Source organism: Symphodus melops (genome assembly GCF_947650265.1).
Source record: "Symphodus melops genome assembly, chromosome: 13".
NCBI lineage: Eukaryota > Metazoa > Chordata > Actinopteri > Labriformes > Labridae > Symphodus > Symphodus melops.
The window spans coordinates 6,996,319-7,014,957 of NC_136703.1; the positions used below are offsets into that span (position 1 = coordinate 6,996,319).

Here is an 18,639-nt window from a genome sequence, read left to right on the forward strand (position 1 = left end):
AGTAGTTGCTTTGGGCAAACAACAAGCTAAGATGGCAAAATAAAAATAAATAAGCTTTCTATCCACTTTTGATTCTTTTTGGAGATCTGTTTTAGTTAGAAGACTTGCAAGAACTTAAAGTAAAGAACTCTTATAGTGGATTGTATTTGTATTAAATGATTCATGTTTTATGGAACAAGATGTTATAAATCCATCCATATTTATTATGTTCTCTATCCTACACAAAAATACAACAAACTGCTGTCGTTTTCATCATTGGAATGGTTTTCCATGAAAGTTATGGACCAAAACACATTCCAGTGTTCTTCAGCATCACCGACATTTTCCATGCATAATGACTCAATACAGATTGCTCGCTGTCAACCTGTTGACATTGGCGATGGGATTGAGAAGAGCTGCCTGTATTGATTGTCACTGATGATGTTGAAGGTGCAATCATTAACCCTGTCAGTGTGAAGGATTGTGATGCTGCTCAGGCATGAAGGAAGCCAACACACGCAGCACATCAAACTCCACTTTGCTCACCTTCCACATGCTCTGTGCTTTGTCTGGATGGCGTGAATTGTGAGTCATCTCTTGTCATTGAATTGCTTGCTTGAAAGATGACAATATCTACCTCATTGCTCATACCATGCACCTCGTCTTCGCTGCAGTGCTCGTATGGAAGAGCGTGTTTTCAAACCTGAATGGTTGTCATTTCAGTTTAGCCCTTGAAAACGATTCTCGCAGTGTAATGGAACATTGCACCCAGGTCACAAACACCCAAATGGAATATTGAAAAATGGAAGTGTCTAAGTAGTGGGTGTCAGGTTCTTAGCTGACTTATTGCTTCTGGGAAAATATTTGACTCTGATACCCCTGGGAGAAAGATGAGATTTCTTGCAGAATGATGACAGGGTTTAATATCAGATTTAGCTGATTTTTATTCAAAATAGCAGATGGCATATGACGTATTTAAACAACTCTGCACAAATAATCCATGTCTGTTTTTGCAGATGGCAGTCATCTAAAGGCAATTGAAGGTGCACGTTTGGACTGTGTGATAAAAAACCACCCTGCCCTGGTTTCCATGATGCACCTCCTTCCAGAGAATGTCCTGGTATCTGGAGATGAGAACATTCCTGGCCTTGCAACTTCTCCATCAGGTAAGCATGGAGGATAGCTAGGAAAATTACAAAAAAAAAAAAAATTAAGATGTCTCTCTAAAGGTCACTGAAGGAGTTTATTTGAGAGGGTAAAACAACTGTGATAGCATTTTGGGAAGAGGGAATGCCCTTTCAAGTTTCCATTTCTTAATATCTGTCTTGCATTAGTAGAACATTTTTATCATGTTTTTGCAGAATTTATGCACTTCCTTTATTCTTTTTTTATATATAAGACATGACCACGAAATCTGTATTGCTGGAACCAGTGTTTATTACAACTACCCATTCAACTAAAGTTTCACTGATAGATCGGCTGATGGACGGAATCAGCTGATTTTTCATCCATTTTGCATTTTCGGCTGTTACTAGTGACCCGCTGGTCTTCACAAATATAGCTGATTCTGAACAGATCTCACAGACTCAAACACACAAGCCAATTCATGCCATGCTCACTGTTACGCAAATACTAATAGAACAACACACACACACAGTCTTGCATGTCGGCAGTGTGTAAGGTGAGCATCAGCAGAAGCCAGAAGAATTAGAGGATAAATTAAGACTATTTCCTGGCACTCTGGCCCAAAAATACCTCTATGCCCAAGGGCAGATCTGAATGTCCATGCTGCATGCACAGTAGTTCAAACTGTTGGGACTTTGGTTGGGAACTCGGGGGTTGCTGGTTCAAGTCCCGGCTCAGACCAAGTCTAGAAAATAGCCTATTAGCCTGGTAGCTGGAAAAAAACTGCTCTGGAGCGCTCGCTGTGGGCAGCCCCCTCACTCTGAGACCTCCCCATTAATGCATGTAACTAGGATCCTGTTTGTGCATGAGTATGTATTTCGGCCTATGTGTGTGTTCATGTCCATTAAACAGAGTGTAAATCGAATTTCCCCTTGCAGGATGAATAAAGTCTAAATTATCATGTGTTCTTTGTCTTCCTATCACAGGCTGTAGTGCAGTACATTGAAATATCTTTTCATTAATGTCCCTCTTATTTTCTTTGGTTACAGGGGTACATTTGAGAAGATGCACAGACGAAGCACTTTACAGTAGATTATTAATAAATACTGGTAATTAATGGATATAAGATGTGATTTTAACTCTTCTCAACCACAAACTGTTTACCTAAGCAGCAAGAGAGAGACAGACATGTGAGGCTGATTTCCACAGTCTAACGTTACAGTCAACAGATGTAGTTATTTATTGGGTAATTCATAAGTCCTGGAATCCTGGGAACGAGTGACGGTCATGTAACCTGGTAAAAAAAAAAGTTTATAGACAATGTTATAAAAGCCAAAGAATTTCAAATACATTTTTTACTACAGTAAAGTTCGGTATTTTTTTTCGCTTTCAAATATGATGCTGAAGAAGGCAATTTTGAATTGACCAAATAAATTGCAATCAGTGCATCTGTGCACTCAACTGTCAAAAACAGTTGAACTAACTAACTAATTAAAAACAACAAAGAGTGCAGCTAAAGCGAGATGAATCAAAATATGACATCGTTTAACTAACAACTTCAGAACACATGAGGTTACATAAGAAACATGACAAACTTTATCAAAAACTCACTTTGCTTCTACCAACTATCAAAATAACATATACAACAGTCATCATGGTAGCTGATTGTGGCATTTTCTGGAAACTTAGTTCCATCAGAAGTTAAAATGTCTGTAGTACTTAGAAAGTAAGTTTCTAAGGGGGAATGTAATGAAGTCTGACAGAGCAGAGCTATAATCATTGGGAGTCAGTGGGAGGTATGGTAGCCGGCTAATCCTCTTCATGTTCTGGGGCTGTGAGCAGCAGAGACCTAAGCTGCCTTTTAAGACCACAGCCACCAGTTTGATATTCACGCCACATTCAGAACAGTCCAACTCGACGCTCCAGAGACAAGGAAAGCAATGAAACGCTTGATGGCTGCATTACTCTTGAAGAGATTACAATCACAAAGGCTATTTTCTCTTTGTTGTGTCTGAAAGGGGCGATTGTGGACTTCTCAGCCTATCCTGCATCATCCATTGGCTCTAATGCACTCTTCCATCCATTCTGATTCAATTTAAGCCAAGCATCCAGATGGAAACAGTTTCTGATAGATTGTTTAACACGTGCCCTGCCATCCCTCTCTGGGATTTATAATCCAGTGACAATTGGCCATTGATCACTGAAGCAGTAATTTAAGTGAAGCTGCTGTCTCTGAGAAAATATCGGATCAAATGTATTCATAATCAAAGAATGAACATAGACCTTGTTCACATTTGCTGCCAAATAGAGATTCCAGCTCATGGTCTTCTCCAAAAGGGAAAACAACATATGACAACAGACAGTCACGTCCTCTTTTCTGTATCTTGCCACTGCCTGTGTTGCATTTGCGTAATTCCAGTGAAGCCAAAAGTTCAGCTTCTTGGGAGTAGATGAAGGTTTTAAACATAATGTACTATCTGTACTCTCAAAGTTGGTTGATTCAGGTTTGTGTATGAAGCTCAAACTTTATCATGAAATTAGATTTATGCAACATTTGAAAAAAATATAATACCATTGTTTCCATGTTATGAATTCTAAATGCTTTCCTTTAGTATATAGCATGACCCGTCCCCTATCAGAACTAGTCTGGACATACTGTAGGTCTAAGCTCAGAAGGCCAAAAAATATTGATATAAGCGACACCTTTTCTTTCATAGGTTTCTTTCATAGAACTGTGTTAGAAATGTTTGGGGTCAGAAAAGAAAGCACAAACCCTGTTGCGTGGCTTCATGGGAAACAAGCTGAGGTTGGGTGACTATCCAGCTTGAAACAGTCCTTTGGAGACAGACAGAAAGGACAGCAGAACTGCTAATTAAAGGATGCATTACAACATTTCTTTACAAGATTGTTCTGCTGAGCAATACAACACTAGCCATTAAAGCTGTCTAAGTCATGCACCCACCGATCTTTTTGTTGGGCTGAAAAGTGTGTATTTTGCACCCGCAGGTCTTCTTCAGGATGAAATCACACTGCAGAGTATCAAGTTCTGCAACATTACACATTTTTTCTTTCTGCTCAATTACTTTCGAAACATCCCAGCCTCCGATCTTATTTCGTGGCTCTTTATGAAAATTAGGGAACTGCAGCTGGGCTCACTTATATCTGTAGTTTTAGTAATTACCCTGCTAAATTAGGAGAAAAATGCAGGGTCGCAAAATCTGAGCCCCTGACCCCTGTGATTTTCAAACGCTCAGAGTTGACAAAACTAAAATTCACTGGATGATTGTACAGGACACATTTAAATTTTAATCTGATGGCGTTGCTATATTAAATGAATAAGATTGGTGTAGCTCATTTGGTAGAGTCGGTCCCCTCTCAACCAGAATGTTGGGGGCTTGATCCCCAGCTCCTGCAGCCACATGCAGATGTGTCCTTGTACAAGACCCTAAACCCCAAGTTACCCTTTGTCAGCTCCATATGAATGTGTTTATATGGGATTAGTTTCTTCTGATGGCCACATCACATAGATAACACCGGCATCAGTGTTTGAATGGGTAAATGTGACCTGCAGTGTAAAAGCGCTATGAGTAGTCAGAAGACTAGAAAAGTGCTTTACAAGCTCTGGTCCATCTTGGATTAAAGTATCAGAACCAAGTGATTGCTAAATGTGAGTCACTGGATACCCAAAATGATTGACTGAGTGATAAACAGATTGACGGATTTACATTGTTATCCACTGAGGTAGCTGTTCACCTTGTTTTAGACGAAGTGTTCGCACATTTAACTTTCTGATAAAGTCGTTGCGTAGGACATTAAACTATCACATTGAAAAGAAATAATCCTACATACTCTTCCTGCTCGTCTTTAAGAATTCGTAAAAACCATTTTGGTCGCTCTCAACCTTTCACAGAACACACCTAAAGGTTCAAATAAGTACAGGGTTTTTTTTTTCTTTCTTCTAGCTGTTCAACATGTAAAATACCCACAGGCATGCTCGGAGTACATAACATTTTGAATCAGAACATCTCTTAAATCCAGATTGAGGCAGACCATTAATAAGCTGCCATAAAATAGCAAATGTTTCTGGATACAACCCCTTGGCACTGAGATGACACTACCGGTAAAGTAACATGAAGAAGTTTAGCTGACTTTCTAAGATAAGGCCCACACATGAGCAGTATCAGTTGGGCTAAAGGTATCAAAAAAACTGTATCAAACTAAGCATTTTCCAGTGACCTCTCTCTTCTTCATTTCTAGCACATCTGGGATGTCATGATACATTTTCTGGGGATGATGAGGAATGTTAGGGGAACTTTAAAAAATGGGTCACTAAGATAAACTTTAAAAGTTTCTCAACACTGTTTTTTTTTTACTTGGCAGTGGTTAAAAAAAAAAGAGAAAAAAAAATCCTCTACAGCAGAAGTCTTCAAAGTGCAGAACAGTAACTCTCCCTTCAGAGAACATCAAGTAACCAGAGCTTTTTATATAAAGGGTGGCAACCTAAAAGGGCTTACAATGTTTTTTTGTTTTTTTTTTAACAATCAGTCCGAAAAACGTCTAAGACAGTTCAATTGATTTTAATTAACTGATTAATACTTGACATTCAATTCAGAGCCAATTTAATTCTTGTCTGGTGTTGAAAAATAAAAATGATAGACATATCCTTCACCCTTTTGAAAACAGGAGTACCAAACCTGTATGAAAAAATCTGTGTGCATTGCGCCTTTCCAGAACCATCAACACAACCATGATCCTTTATTAAGGTTTAAAATGTACTGGGAAGAATAAAGAATGAAACTATATGCTATAGCCCTACCATGGATGGCAGGAATAATAAGTACTTGTATAGCCAAAGTTGAGAAGAATTGGAACTTCATTTACAAAAACAGCGAAAAGTGTGCGAGCACCTCAGACATGATATGTTAACTCGTATTAGAGCTCAGGTCGAGCAGGGCCAACTCATCTTGGATGATCAGTTCATCACAGTGCTCTGCTAGTAAGCTGAATGGATTTCCAGCCCATTAATTCCCTACAATTTCCTCTCCAAAATAATTGCCAAACTGCTCCAGTGGCCACTTGAAATTTACAGGAGCCACCCGATGTGCAGACTGAAGGCCAGCTACATTCTATAACATCGTTTTACAAGATGGCATCTTGTCCACATTTCCACTTAGCCCTGTTTCAAAAAAAGAAAGCCAAAGACCACATTTTTTTTCCTAAGTGCATGCATCATTTTTCACCAATCATTTTAAATGTATAATACAGTCCAACCACGCCCCTGAATCCTGCTCGTCCTGTGTTTGAGTAAAGGAGTTTAGTAAGGCTAGACATGCATGACCTCCTCATGCCTGTACACACAGGCTGCGGGAACCACTCCAGAGGACAAACAGAAAAAGTTTGCACCAATCTAATCACTAAAAGGGGGAAAACAGATGATGGCAACCCTTCATTGTCCTTGCTTCTAGTCAATGTTGTTATCTTTTAATGAAGTAATTCAAGGCTGAGGTGAGAGCTGGCACAAAGTGACGAAACAGGAACTCCACCTGGACATCTAGCTCTTTGATGTAGCCCACATAAATAATTAGCTCTGAGCAGTTGGCTACATTGACTTGTCAAATTGACTGGAGAATAAGAGACTACAGCGTATATTGTTCAACAGCTGCTCCTTCACATCCAGTGCAATGTCCGATATACAGGGCTTGGCAGTGTAGTCAGCCAAGGTGATAACATTTATTTGAGCTCAGTGTGGAACTTAGTCACCCTTGCAGTGTGTGAAGTTACTTGAGAAACTGTATAACTTACCTAACAGTTTATTTTTCTTTCATTTCTTTCGTGATGTACTGTACCAACAAATCGAGCAGCTTTGAAAACGTGTTTCAGTGCTTGTTTTCCAGAACACTGTAGAGCATGCAGGGTCACAGTTCATCTGTGATCATTCAGATTACCCACCAAGGTTCAGTATGCACGTGATTCGCGGATCAATTGAATGTTTCTGATCGTGATGTTGAATAATTGTGCAAGAATCCAGCATTTAACACCGAATCGTCACAGAGAACTTTTGTGCAAATAAGAAGACGAGTCAGTATTGATTAAACGGTTTCTATCGAAGAGCTTTGTAGACTTTCACACAGATAAGTGTTTTTATTTCATTGTATGGTTACTTTGTTTCAAACGCTGAGTCAAACGTATTTAAAACAGAACCAAAGGACGGTACCAAGGGATGCACAAACTCGACTTTCGTAACCTAGCAACAGTAAGAAACCTGTCCCTAAGAAACTGAGGTTATGGACGCTGTCAGTACAAAACTAAAATGATGGACAATGCATCATGGGTAAATAATCTTCTTTTGTGTTATGTGTGGTGAAAAAGGTTGCACCAGAGTTTTTCTAGAGGCAAATTAATAAGGGGGAATTTTCTTCATCTTCTTACATCTCGCATATCACTTTGAAGAGCCACAAGGGGCTCTTTAACTGTAGTAATCATGTTGAGATCATGGAATGAGCATGCATTGATACTATGTTCACTCTGTCACCAGGTGATGATCTGCTGAGGCCTCAGCTGCTCAAGATGCTGCCATTCAACCTGAACAGACTGACTATCTCCCTCCAGCCGTCCCTGGAGATGTTTGAGAGCAGGCTGCTGCAGCTGATCAATGCTGACTGCCATAATACAGTAAGTCCAGTCTTCCAAAACACACACAGCCTTGACAGTCCATGCACATGACACATTGAGGACAGAGCTGAGTTTGTCATGGGGGTCGTTCCACCATATTTAACTGTATTTTGATCCTTTTTTTTTTTTTTTTTTGAGTCCACAGTGTGGGTATCTTACGTACACATTTAAAATAACATTCACTTTAAAATCAAAACCAACAAACAAATGCCCTTACAGTTCATGCAAAAGCACATTCACAATCCTGATGACATTTCATACTTCAGGGATAACAGTTCACTACACCCCTGAAATTAAAGATTGCCACAGTGGCCTTGATAAACCGCTGCCTACATTATTTTCTCCAGCCGTATGCTTTCCTTTATCTCACTTTCCATTTCTTTAGTGTGCAAGCTCAAGCCATTTTACAGCTGCCACTGCAATTTAAGGCACATCACCTCCCAAACTAAATGGTGCTTATCTCTTCTGCTCCCTTTTTCTTGGCTATGGAAACCCAGATGGGTAAGTGTATATGACAGGTGTAGCTATAGATGAGCAATTATTTGTACAGGGGCTTTGCATGGGCCTATCTGTTCACTTCAGCCTAAGTGAGATGTGTCTTTGGTAGGGATGAGAATTAGTATGACAGTGCTGTCACTCTGTATCTCATTCCTGCTGCGCTTTGATACTGCAGGGCCAGATCCTCAAACTCATGATAGGGACTCGAGGGAATATTTAGAGTTGATTAAGTGGAGCAAATAGTAGGATGACATAGTCCATATATTGTTTTAAGGAAAATCCTTGTCATTATGCTTTTCATTCATTGCACTCAACATCTTGGTCACAGCCTGATCGTGACTCTTCGTCCATATTTATGATGAAAAGTAGAGCTTGATGTGCTGTTTATTTTACTTCAGGGAGAAAATCAATCACGTTTTATTTAGAAAGCGCCTAATAGTGACAACAATCATCTCATGACACTTGCTTGATTTGATGTTGACAATCTAGGAGCATGTCCGCTACTTTCCACATGCTCTGTTAACTTTTATAGTCTAATATATAAATGATTCCTTTTAGTAGTACCCACTACAAAGAAAGATGGGAAATGTGGCAATTACCTTCAATATTTGCTCAAAAATTAGTTTAGTTGAGTTCTATTATATTACTTTAATAAACGAGCACTTGCCAATCCCATCCCATCCAATGTTTATTTCAGAGGTATGCCTCATGTCCACATTGGATCACCTCTGGCTCTAAAACACAAGGGCCTCTCTCCACAAACAACATTTTTCTATTAGAAAACAATGCAGTTCAGCATTTTTAGTGATCTGCATACTAAGCACCAACACACCCTCAGCATCAGCCAGGGAGAAGCACTCTAAAGCGAGGTTGTGGGCGCTGCCAGCACACAAAAAGCCATTAGTGGACACAGGTCCGATACAAATGTGACTTTTAGCAAGTGAAGCCGATGTGATAGGTAACATGCAGCGATGCAATACAATGTAAAAGTACTGAAGACACTGAATGAACAATAGTTTGAGAGTTTTTAAACAGGTCTCACCTTTTGGGAGAACAGCAGTCCATACACAACAAATGCATACAATTTAATTAAAACAAAGAACTCTCAATTACGGACATTAATCCATTTTCCTCATCTTTGACTTTCCTTGTAAATGATTTTAGTCTAAAAAAAAAAAAAAGCAATTGAATGGAATTGATAGACAACCAAATTTGATTGAATTTAACTCAGTGTGACTCTTTACAACAATGAGTCATTTTTAATGTATTATGTACATTACAGTACTTTTTTTTTTTTTTTTTTTTTCTCCAATTCTATTTTTTTACAGTCTAAATGCAGTAGGCACACTGCTGAGCCTGGGGCAACAAACTAATATGAGGTCAAGATGGTCAAATCCAGTCTACAGTTAGATGCTTGGATTGCATCTGCATTTTCAGACACTGATTTCAGTAAGGTGCTCCCTGGTATTTTCTTTAGAATCAGAAATACTTTGTTAATCTGGTAAACAAACCCAACTCACAGTCTTACCCGCCAAAATGCTTTTTGTCTTTGAGGTCTAACAAAGTCATCAAAGTCATTTACTTCCTCATGACACGTTGTGAAACCATCAAGTATTTTACAAATCATTTTTATAAGCTCATTCTCTTTTTCTTTCACGTCTGTGCTTACTCACAACAGCAAGTCTTTCTTGTGTTACCATCACCATAATGTAACCCTTATTTCCATATGAAACATTTAAATAAATATTAGCTTTACTTATATAACTCAATTACAGATGAAAATAATGAGGGCACCAATGCATGACTGGCTGGTCTTTTCCCTTTTCTGTCCCTCTCTTCATAATTCTAAGCCTGTAATGTCACCTTGCCCAGGGCCACCATCAGACTCTTGTGGGAGGGCGCTGCTTTCACAAGTCCAAATTTGCCTCCCTTCGAGAACTGCAGACAGAACCTCAGGAGGAAGTCTGTTCTTTAGGGACTCACAACGATTTAATTTGAGTTACACTGAGTCACCGTTTAAGGAAGACTCAGCCATCTCTCAGTTTGACATGCTGCCCGGCTTCAGAGCCGACACTCCCAAGATTCCCCCCTCATGAATGAAAGCAGCGCTTCCAGTCCCTCGAAGGGCCTGGATTATGTGACCAAAAAAAGGACTCCAGAAAGCTAAGCTAATGCATTACTTGATGAATAGCCTGAAGAAAATTCTCAATTTAATTGTCACAGGATGTTAGGGGGCTCATTTTTTACTTCAAAATATCCATACCCCACATACAGCATCACCCTCATGACAGTGACCATTAAAGCCATAGAGGCCGGCCTGTGGGGCTTTAAACTTATTTTTAAAGATTCAACCACCAGACTTTTCCATCATGCTTCCCTGGAGTGAAGGACGGTGTGAAATAGCAAAAGAGGGCAATGTTTTTTTAATATGTTGAAAATATCAATTTAAACACGCAATGGCTTAAGAGAGACTCAGTAACAAATAGCATCAGGGTGTTTGTTTGTGTAGCCTTTAATGTTGGCAGGAAATCCCAGCAAGGGTGCAGCGGAGTGCGGGGATGAAACACTTTGAGAGAGAGAAAGAAACATGTGTAGACGATATGAACACAAGAACTAAGGGTCCTGTTTCAAAATCAAATAACTGCATAATTAAATCATTACATACATTTTAATGTCGCGCTAATGAAGTGCTGAAGATTTTTTTTTAAATTTGGAAACAATTCTTTGTCAAAGTCAGCGGGGGGAAGACTTTCTGATGCATCCTGGTTGGGATGAGTGTCTATCATACACTACATACACATACACTTCTGTAGCTGTACTGATGAATTAGGAGATTGATACCTGATTCTATGTTGTGCTCAAACGAAGCTGCTTTTGTATCCTAAATTTAGATTTTTTAAATGTTTTTAAAGATTTTTTAAAGACTTTAAAAGATTGTTTAAAGTCCCTTGAAATGAAAATCCACTCAAGGTATAAATGTAGATTTAAAGTGACATGAAAGCTGAATGTGTAGACGATGAAGCTCAGTATAGTAAAGTCAAGCTCCAGTTATTGGTTAAGCTTGATTAGGAAATGTAATTGGCTGCTGTCCTTGTCCCAGTATAGATGCAACAATGAAGACAGTATATCTGACTCCAGCATGATAGGAGATATGCTCCATATGATTTCAGCAAGTTACTGCATCAAGTTAGCAAGTGGCCGACTGGCTGTATGTGGACTAGTGAAAACATGGACAACTTTACAACTCTTTACTCTGTACATCTTGTATATAATCTACGCTTTACTTTGTGTACAAATCTGAAGCATACAATCCCTGACGCTCATCATGATATCCAGAGGCAGCTGACAAAACAACTTATTTTCTGCCACACATTCATGCTGACATTGAAACTGTGGAGCATGCGTTGAAAGCCAGTTTGGGTCAATTTTCAATCACACAACCATTTTACATGTATTTTTTAAGTCTAGTTTTTGTCAGCCTACTTTTTTCTACCTGCATATAAAAGTACTGACTGACTTCTAGTGGAGAGTGTCTGGTTGTAGTAGCACCACCAACACTGCGTGTGCTTAACACAGAACTTTGGAAAGAAGGCTGGATCTTTGTTGTTCTTTTACACTCTGAGGTAAGTGACATGTTGAGGTTGGTGTTGGTCTTCTGTGAAGTGTTAGTTTGTGAAGATTTTCACAGACTTTTATAGTACTATGACGACATTCCCATGTCTGTGAAAGGTGTTAATAAACCCAGAAAATCAGCTTGATTGCAACTTTTAATTAAAGAGTGCTCTGTGTGTGTGTGTGTGTGTGTGTGTGTGTGTGTGTGTGTGTGTGTGTGTGTGTGTGTGTGTGTGTGTGTGTGTGTGTGTGTGTGTGTGTGTGTGTGTGTGTGTGTGTGTGTGTGTGTGTGTGTGTGTGTGTGTGTGTGTGTGTGTGCGCGCGCGCGTGCGTGCAAGAGATGGAGAGAAAACGAGTGTATGTGTGATCTCTGTATGACCTTTAAAAGTGTGACTCCAGCTGGATTGTCATCAAGCTGTCTCTGAAGTGATGCTGACACCTCACCCGCCAACCCACTTATACCGTTGTGGAGTGTGTGTTTGCAGTGTGTGTGTGTGTGTGTGTTTCTGACTCCATGCCAGTGTGCCATTGCTCAAATTGGTATCGAGGCAGAAACCGGGGTGACGAAAAAAAAGAGGAATGGGGTTGTGGTTGAATGTACAGTGCAGCATGAGATGAATGCTTTATCCTGGCTGCTCGTCTGACATACAGTCTTCACATAATCTCCCCCTAAGTATTACTATTTTTAGCCCGACAAACCATCGCAGTGTGCCTACTTTTTACAGTCCATTTTTCAAGTGATTATACAGCCAGTGCCCTATTTGATGTTCTTTTCATGTGAACTACTGTAGCTTCTTTCCATAGCTTCACAGCATGCTCTAATGAGCAGAAGGCTAATTTGAACTGCATTCTTCAGCATTTGCAAACACACCGTGACTTCCACATATAAAAATGAACACTGTACATCTTTTTTTTTTTTTTTTTTTTTTTTTTTTTTTAAAAGGTTTTTTATTTTTGGCCTTTTTTGGCTTTATTGATAGGAAAGTGGATAGAGTCGGAAAGGGGGAGAGAGTGGGGAGAGACATGCGGGAAATGGGCCACAGGCCGGACGCGAGCCCGGGCCGCCCGCGCGCGAGGACTGAGCCTCAATACGTGGGGTCGCGCGCACTGCCGCTGCGCCACCGGCGACCCCCACTGTACATCTTTAAGGCAACTTAAACACGTCTTCCTTCTTCAAGTCTGATTGAAGCTACTTGGGTTTATCACCTCAAATGACCTTTAGCAGCCACTTACCTACATCTTCAAAAAAAAAAAAAGACTCTAGAACAAAGGCCCTGAGATCGTGTCAGAAATTATGTAACATCTTGGCCTGTGATCAAAAGACCCGGGAGAACAGAAGACAATGAAGAGGAGGAGAGGAGCAGACGAGGACCGAAGCCTCGCCGCAGGCAGAACAAAACGCCGTAGGCTGATTTAATGAATGGAGAAAGACTCTGGCAACAAAAGCTCCAGGAAGTTTTCATTAGTCCTAATAGAAGAACACTCACTCAAAGTAGGGCTGCCCCTGTGGACGCTGTACTATAAAAAAGACAAAGGAGGTGGAACACTTTGGATATAGGAGGTGTCTTGCTCACTGTTCTTAACAGACGAGGAGTTTTGCTGGATGTTTGAGTGCCTTCACCGTATCCTGATTAGACGTGTAACCACTGGAACTGATGCAGTGCAAAGGAATGGGTTTAGCACACTTGGCTCACATCAAATATTCATGAGACGCAGGTCTTCGTAATGCTTGACGATTCAATGATTAGACGAAATAAACTGTGGCTGCTAATGGACCCTTGAAGTCACACAAGACAGAATGCCCAGCAGTGAAATAAGGAAAAGTAGATTCCCAAACTTTCAAAGTCTGACTGACGGTGCTTTTCAGTTTTGTTCAGTGTTTCCACTGCTTAAAGCAGATAGTTTCAGAATCTGATTAAAAGGAACAAAAAGACCTCAAGGACATTCTAAAGAACATTCAGGTACAGAATCAGAAGGATACTGAATCAGAAGGATCCATCAGTGATAAGTGGGATCTTGTCTATTTCAAGTTTAACATCATTGAATTACTGAATTACATTCATGATACAAGGGTTGGGTACGCCTTTTGATTGCATCCACTTCCGGCTGGGCTCTCTTTCTCATCAAGCTTTATTGCGTATTGTCTCAAGACCCACAAACAGGTGAAAGACCTTACTCACTTACATACTCAAAGACTCAACATTCATCATAAGCAAGCTCTGAGCAACATGTAGTAAATCCATGACGTCACAAATAATAATAATAATACATTTTATTTCACCGCGCCTTTCCAAGCACTCAAGGACACTTTACATTGGACTAGATTGGAAATTACTTGATTTTACGTCGGCCCAGCAGATGCATAAAAGTAATACTTTTAGGACTGCAGGATTCTCCCTGGTTTGAATCCTGAACTTTTTATGTTAATGTTAAAAACTGAAAAACTAAATTTTTAAATTCACGTGCCTCATCAAATCCATAAAGTAATTTGAAACCATTCCAGTTTGGTTCTACATTTAAACATGTGTGATAAAAGAAGGTATTACTCTAAGATCCCTATGTGACAAAGATCTTTAAAAGGCTTGTGCAATGAAATCTACATGTACACGATAGGCTAAGTGCTTTGACTGACAAATCTGTGGACACCCAGTTTGAATATTTGAGTCAGCACTGGAGGTTAATACGGATACCTTATCTGGTATCAGCTTCTAGGAGTTTGTTTCTGATGTTTATATGCTGTAAAAACTCATCATTCACCTCTTAACTTTTAAGCTTCATTGCCTCAGAGTTTATGGAAATGTTTTTAAACATGAGGTGAGTCTACTTGTTTTTCTCCCCCAAAGTTAAGGCTCTTTTAAGCCAATTTCCCTGTGGTAACCATGATGGCAGCGGCATGCTTGTCAACAGGATCACCTACAGACAAGTTACAACGTTCCCTTAGACCACTGGCAGTTTGTGATAATCTACTGCACTCTACCCAACACTTTGAAGTAACAGCTTAGATGTGGTGAGTGGAATATAGCTGGAAAAAAACAACAACAACAACAACAGCGGTAGAGAGGATAGGAGGACGCCTTCAGATCACACTGAAGTTATTTCGATAAGGTGACAGACAGCACTTCTTCTTTCACCAAACGTATGATACATCTGCTGCGAGACAGATAAACTCAACAGCAGTTTGCGTCTACGCTAATTACCACAGGAAATATTGCAACCGTGTACATAAATTAAATCACTGATGGTGGTGGCTGCTTAACATAGTGTCCATCAGAACTAACTAATCCCTGTCATACACTTTCACACACCACTGGCTAAGCCACCAGTAGCAGTTTGGGGTTCAACATTTGGCCTGAGGTCACTCTGGCATATAATCTGCCAGAGCTGATGATTGAAATGCCAACCTTCTGGAGACGACTTTCTCTACCACTGAGCCACAGCTGCCTTAAACATTGGATTTATTTAGGCTAATATTTGCTTGTCTACCAAATCCTGTCCTTTTGACAGTGATCATTTCACTTCACAAAGGAGATCCTCCAGTTCGTTTTACTTTTTAACCTCTGTGCCTCCTCCAGAAAAGAAATCAGTTAAAGAGAATATGATGAATGCCAAGCCATTTTAAATATACCGAGAATGTGATCAATGAAGCTGCGAATAAGATCTCCTCTTGTGCTATGGCTCAGTGCCCACCACAGTCTGATCCCTGCTTTTGCCTTCTTTTGATAATCCAACTACAATAGTATACTTCTTCTACAGATATACAAGTCCATCTGCAAAGGATGGGAGCAAATAGCAAAGACAGTGAAATGTTGCATGGAAACAGCATTTACCAGCCTTCAAGCTCGCTTCAATTCCACAGATAGAGGATGTGTTCTATAGCTCCCGCTCTGACTTAAATGAACTGGCACAAACTGCTACTTCCGAGATATCCGTCTGTTTGGATGAGAACATTTCCTGTGAAACATAGCAGTCTTCCCTTTAACAAAGAATGAAGGTCATAAAAGTGAAAACTCATTCACCACCAACAATTGAAACTGAGAAGGATCAAGGAAATGAACATGATCAACCTCTGAGTCTACTTATGGTTTGGCCATATTCATCATGGATGTCTTTTGTATCTTTTGTGTCTCCATCATTTATTAACAGATTGATTGAGTAGCGTCTTCTCCAAACTAGTGAGCAGCTTCTTTAAGTTGAAACCCTTTAAAGAATGCAAACATCTTATTTTTCAGGGTTAGGGTTAGTCGTTTGTCTTCAGAACAAACCAATGTGTACGGAGCTCAGTGCCACAAACTGTGTATTTTTAAAGACAAAGTCAGTGTGTTTTTTTTGTAAATCTAGGTCTAAAAAGTATACCAAATATTATGAGCCTTATCCTTCAGGTCCAGAATGTGCTTGTCTGCGTACTGTTGATTGGACTGTCACAACATTTATGGCTTCTTTCCAAGTGGAACCAATAATACGTCACGGATAAAAGTGGCATGAGATATGTTATGCTTAGATAGAGGAGGTATGAAAAAGGGAAAAAAGAAATAGGAAGGCAGCAGTGTGTTTTTTTTGCCTAATATTTTTGGTGTTTCAGCAGTAGGGCAACTGTGATTTATCGGTGGAAGTGCTGTGCCAGTTAAAATCTGTTAAGGAGTAGAGGAGTGGGAGGATGAGAGCGGCATGCTAATGAAGCTGCCACTGTTTCTTGCCATGGATGACTCACCCTCAATATGGGGGAGCTAACATCCACCGTGTGGGTAGCGGCACATCTGACTTACAGACACATGCACACACATGCACAGGCACAGGCACACACACACACACACACACACACACACACACACACACACACACGAGACACACTTCTTGACATAGAAACAGATGTGTAGGCAAGTGTCCTGATGGATGTGTTAGCGATTGGTAAAAACATGGAACATAACATGTTTACAGCCAACTAGCATCTTGTCCATGACTCCATGACAGAAGTATGATAGTCTCACACACACACACACAAAGACACACACACACACACACAAACTTCTCAAAGCATTTGTCTCGTGTTTGCGGGTTTTCAAAGGTAAGAAGAACATGTCAGAGTTGTGTAACTCGCTTGGTAATTGGCTTATACAAAACTCATGTGGGACACAATTTCACCCGCTCTCTCTGTCTCACACTGTCTTTCTCTTTCACAAACTCACACACCCCTTGAGATGACAGTTGCCATCTGTAGCGTTATTATTACCTTTTACAACTGCTTGCACGCAGATTTCACAAAGTATACTGACAGAAAAGCTGACGACTTTTGAAGGTGTTATACAGAAAGGAAAAAAAAAAAGAGAATCAAAACGTGCGGCATGCATCAGCTACTATATGTAGCATCAGATCAAGATGTTTTTGGCCTCTATATACAAATCAGTCTTGCATATACGGCAGCAAGGTGTTTTTTTTAATTTCATTTTTTTGATAGATCAAGATATTACAAAACATTTGTCATTGTTATATTTGACTCTTTGGCCACTGTTTCTTGCCACGGCTGACTCACCCTCAACATGGGGAAGCTAACATCCACCGTGTGGGTAGTGACACACACACACACACACACCTCTTGATAGAAAAGAAATAGATGTGTAGGAAGAGAAAGGATGTGTTAGCAATTGGTAAAAACATGGACAACAACATGTTTACAGCCAACTAGCATCATTTTATTAAACAGATAAATAGCCGCTTGAGGCACAAAAGTCGACAGTTTTTCAAGTCCTTGAAATGGCGCTGGAGAGATGCTGTATATTTATCTTTTATTATACTCAACACATTGACAGATGTGACTTTACCTGACCTTAATCATCAGGGTCATAATAATCATAAATACAATTGTTCACCTTGTATGGTTTGGTTGGCACAATAAACAATTTGGTTAGCTTGAGGAAAAAAATATTTCTTTTTAAAGATTTCTGTTTTTGTTTTTTTTGTGTGGACCTTTTAGAGATATTACAATGAAGAGAGTTAGATATCAGGTATGGAGAGAGTGGGGAAAGACATGCAGAAAAGAAGCTCCAGGTTGGATTTGAACCCGGGCCGCCTGCTTGGGTGACCACAGCCTCTGTATATGGGGCGCGCACAGGTTAGGTTTGATTAAGTTTCAGTTTAGATACTTTAGGAAAATTATAAAGACATTTGTGGGTCTAAAAAACTCAACCTTAAGCTTTGGTCTGTATCAAACTTGTTTCTTTTCCATGTTAGAGGCAATCTGTTTAAAAAGAGTGTTCTGAAAAATCCCTTTCTCTGATCCAGACGCTCAATGAACAAATCATGAGAGGGGAAGGCCACAAGAACTATTCGCTCTCACTGATAGATTTGTGTTTTGTTTCTGTGATATTCATTGTGCTTTTGATCCTGTATTTATAAAGTACAGAACCAACAATTTGAAAATACTTTTCTTTTGTATTATTCTTTCAGTCGATTTGACTCTATGAGGGTATAACAGGACATTAATTTAAATACACAAAAGTTATGATCGTGGGGGCAGCGATAAATTTAGACGATACTCCTTCACACAGTCTGGGATTCTGTTGTCCCTCCTGCATAAGAAAGCTGCAGCTGTGTGTAGCTTTTAGCCTGGACTGTCTAACTTTTTTCTTCTTTCTCCAATATTAAAGATTCTTCTCAGTTTGTGAAATAGGCCACATGGCTGCCTGAAGACTTTTTCATTTGTGATTGGTTTTATGACTTGACCCCGCCCAGTTAGTGTCAAAGCAGGCAGAGCCAGAT

General features: G+C 39.8%; 1 protein-coding gene across 1 annotated transcript in view; it reads left to right on the forward strand.

Annotated features, from left to right (window-relative positions):
- The window catches only part of nphp4 (nephronophthisis 4), a 180,980-nt gene that overhangs the window by 38,781 nt on the left and 123,560 nt on the right, over nt 1–18,639 (forward strand). Inside the window, 2 exon segments of the mRNA XM_079360057.1 lie at nt 996–1,145; nt 7,640–7,776. Of these exon segments, the coding sequence (XP_079216183.1) occupies nt 996–1,145; nt 7,640–7,776 (287 nt within the window).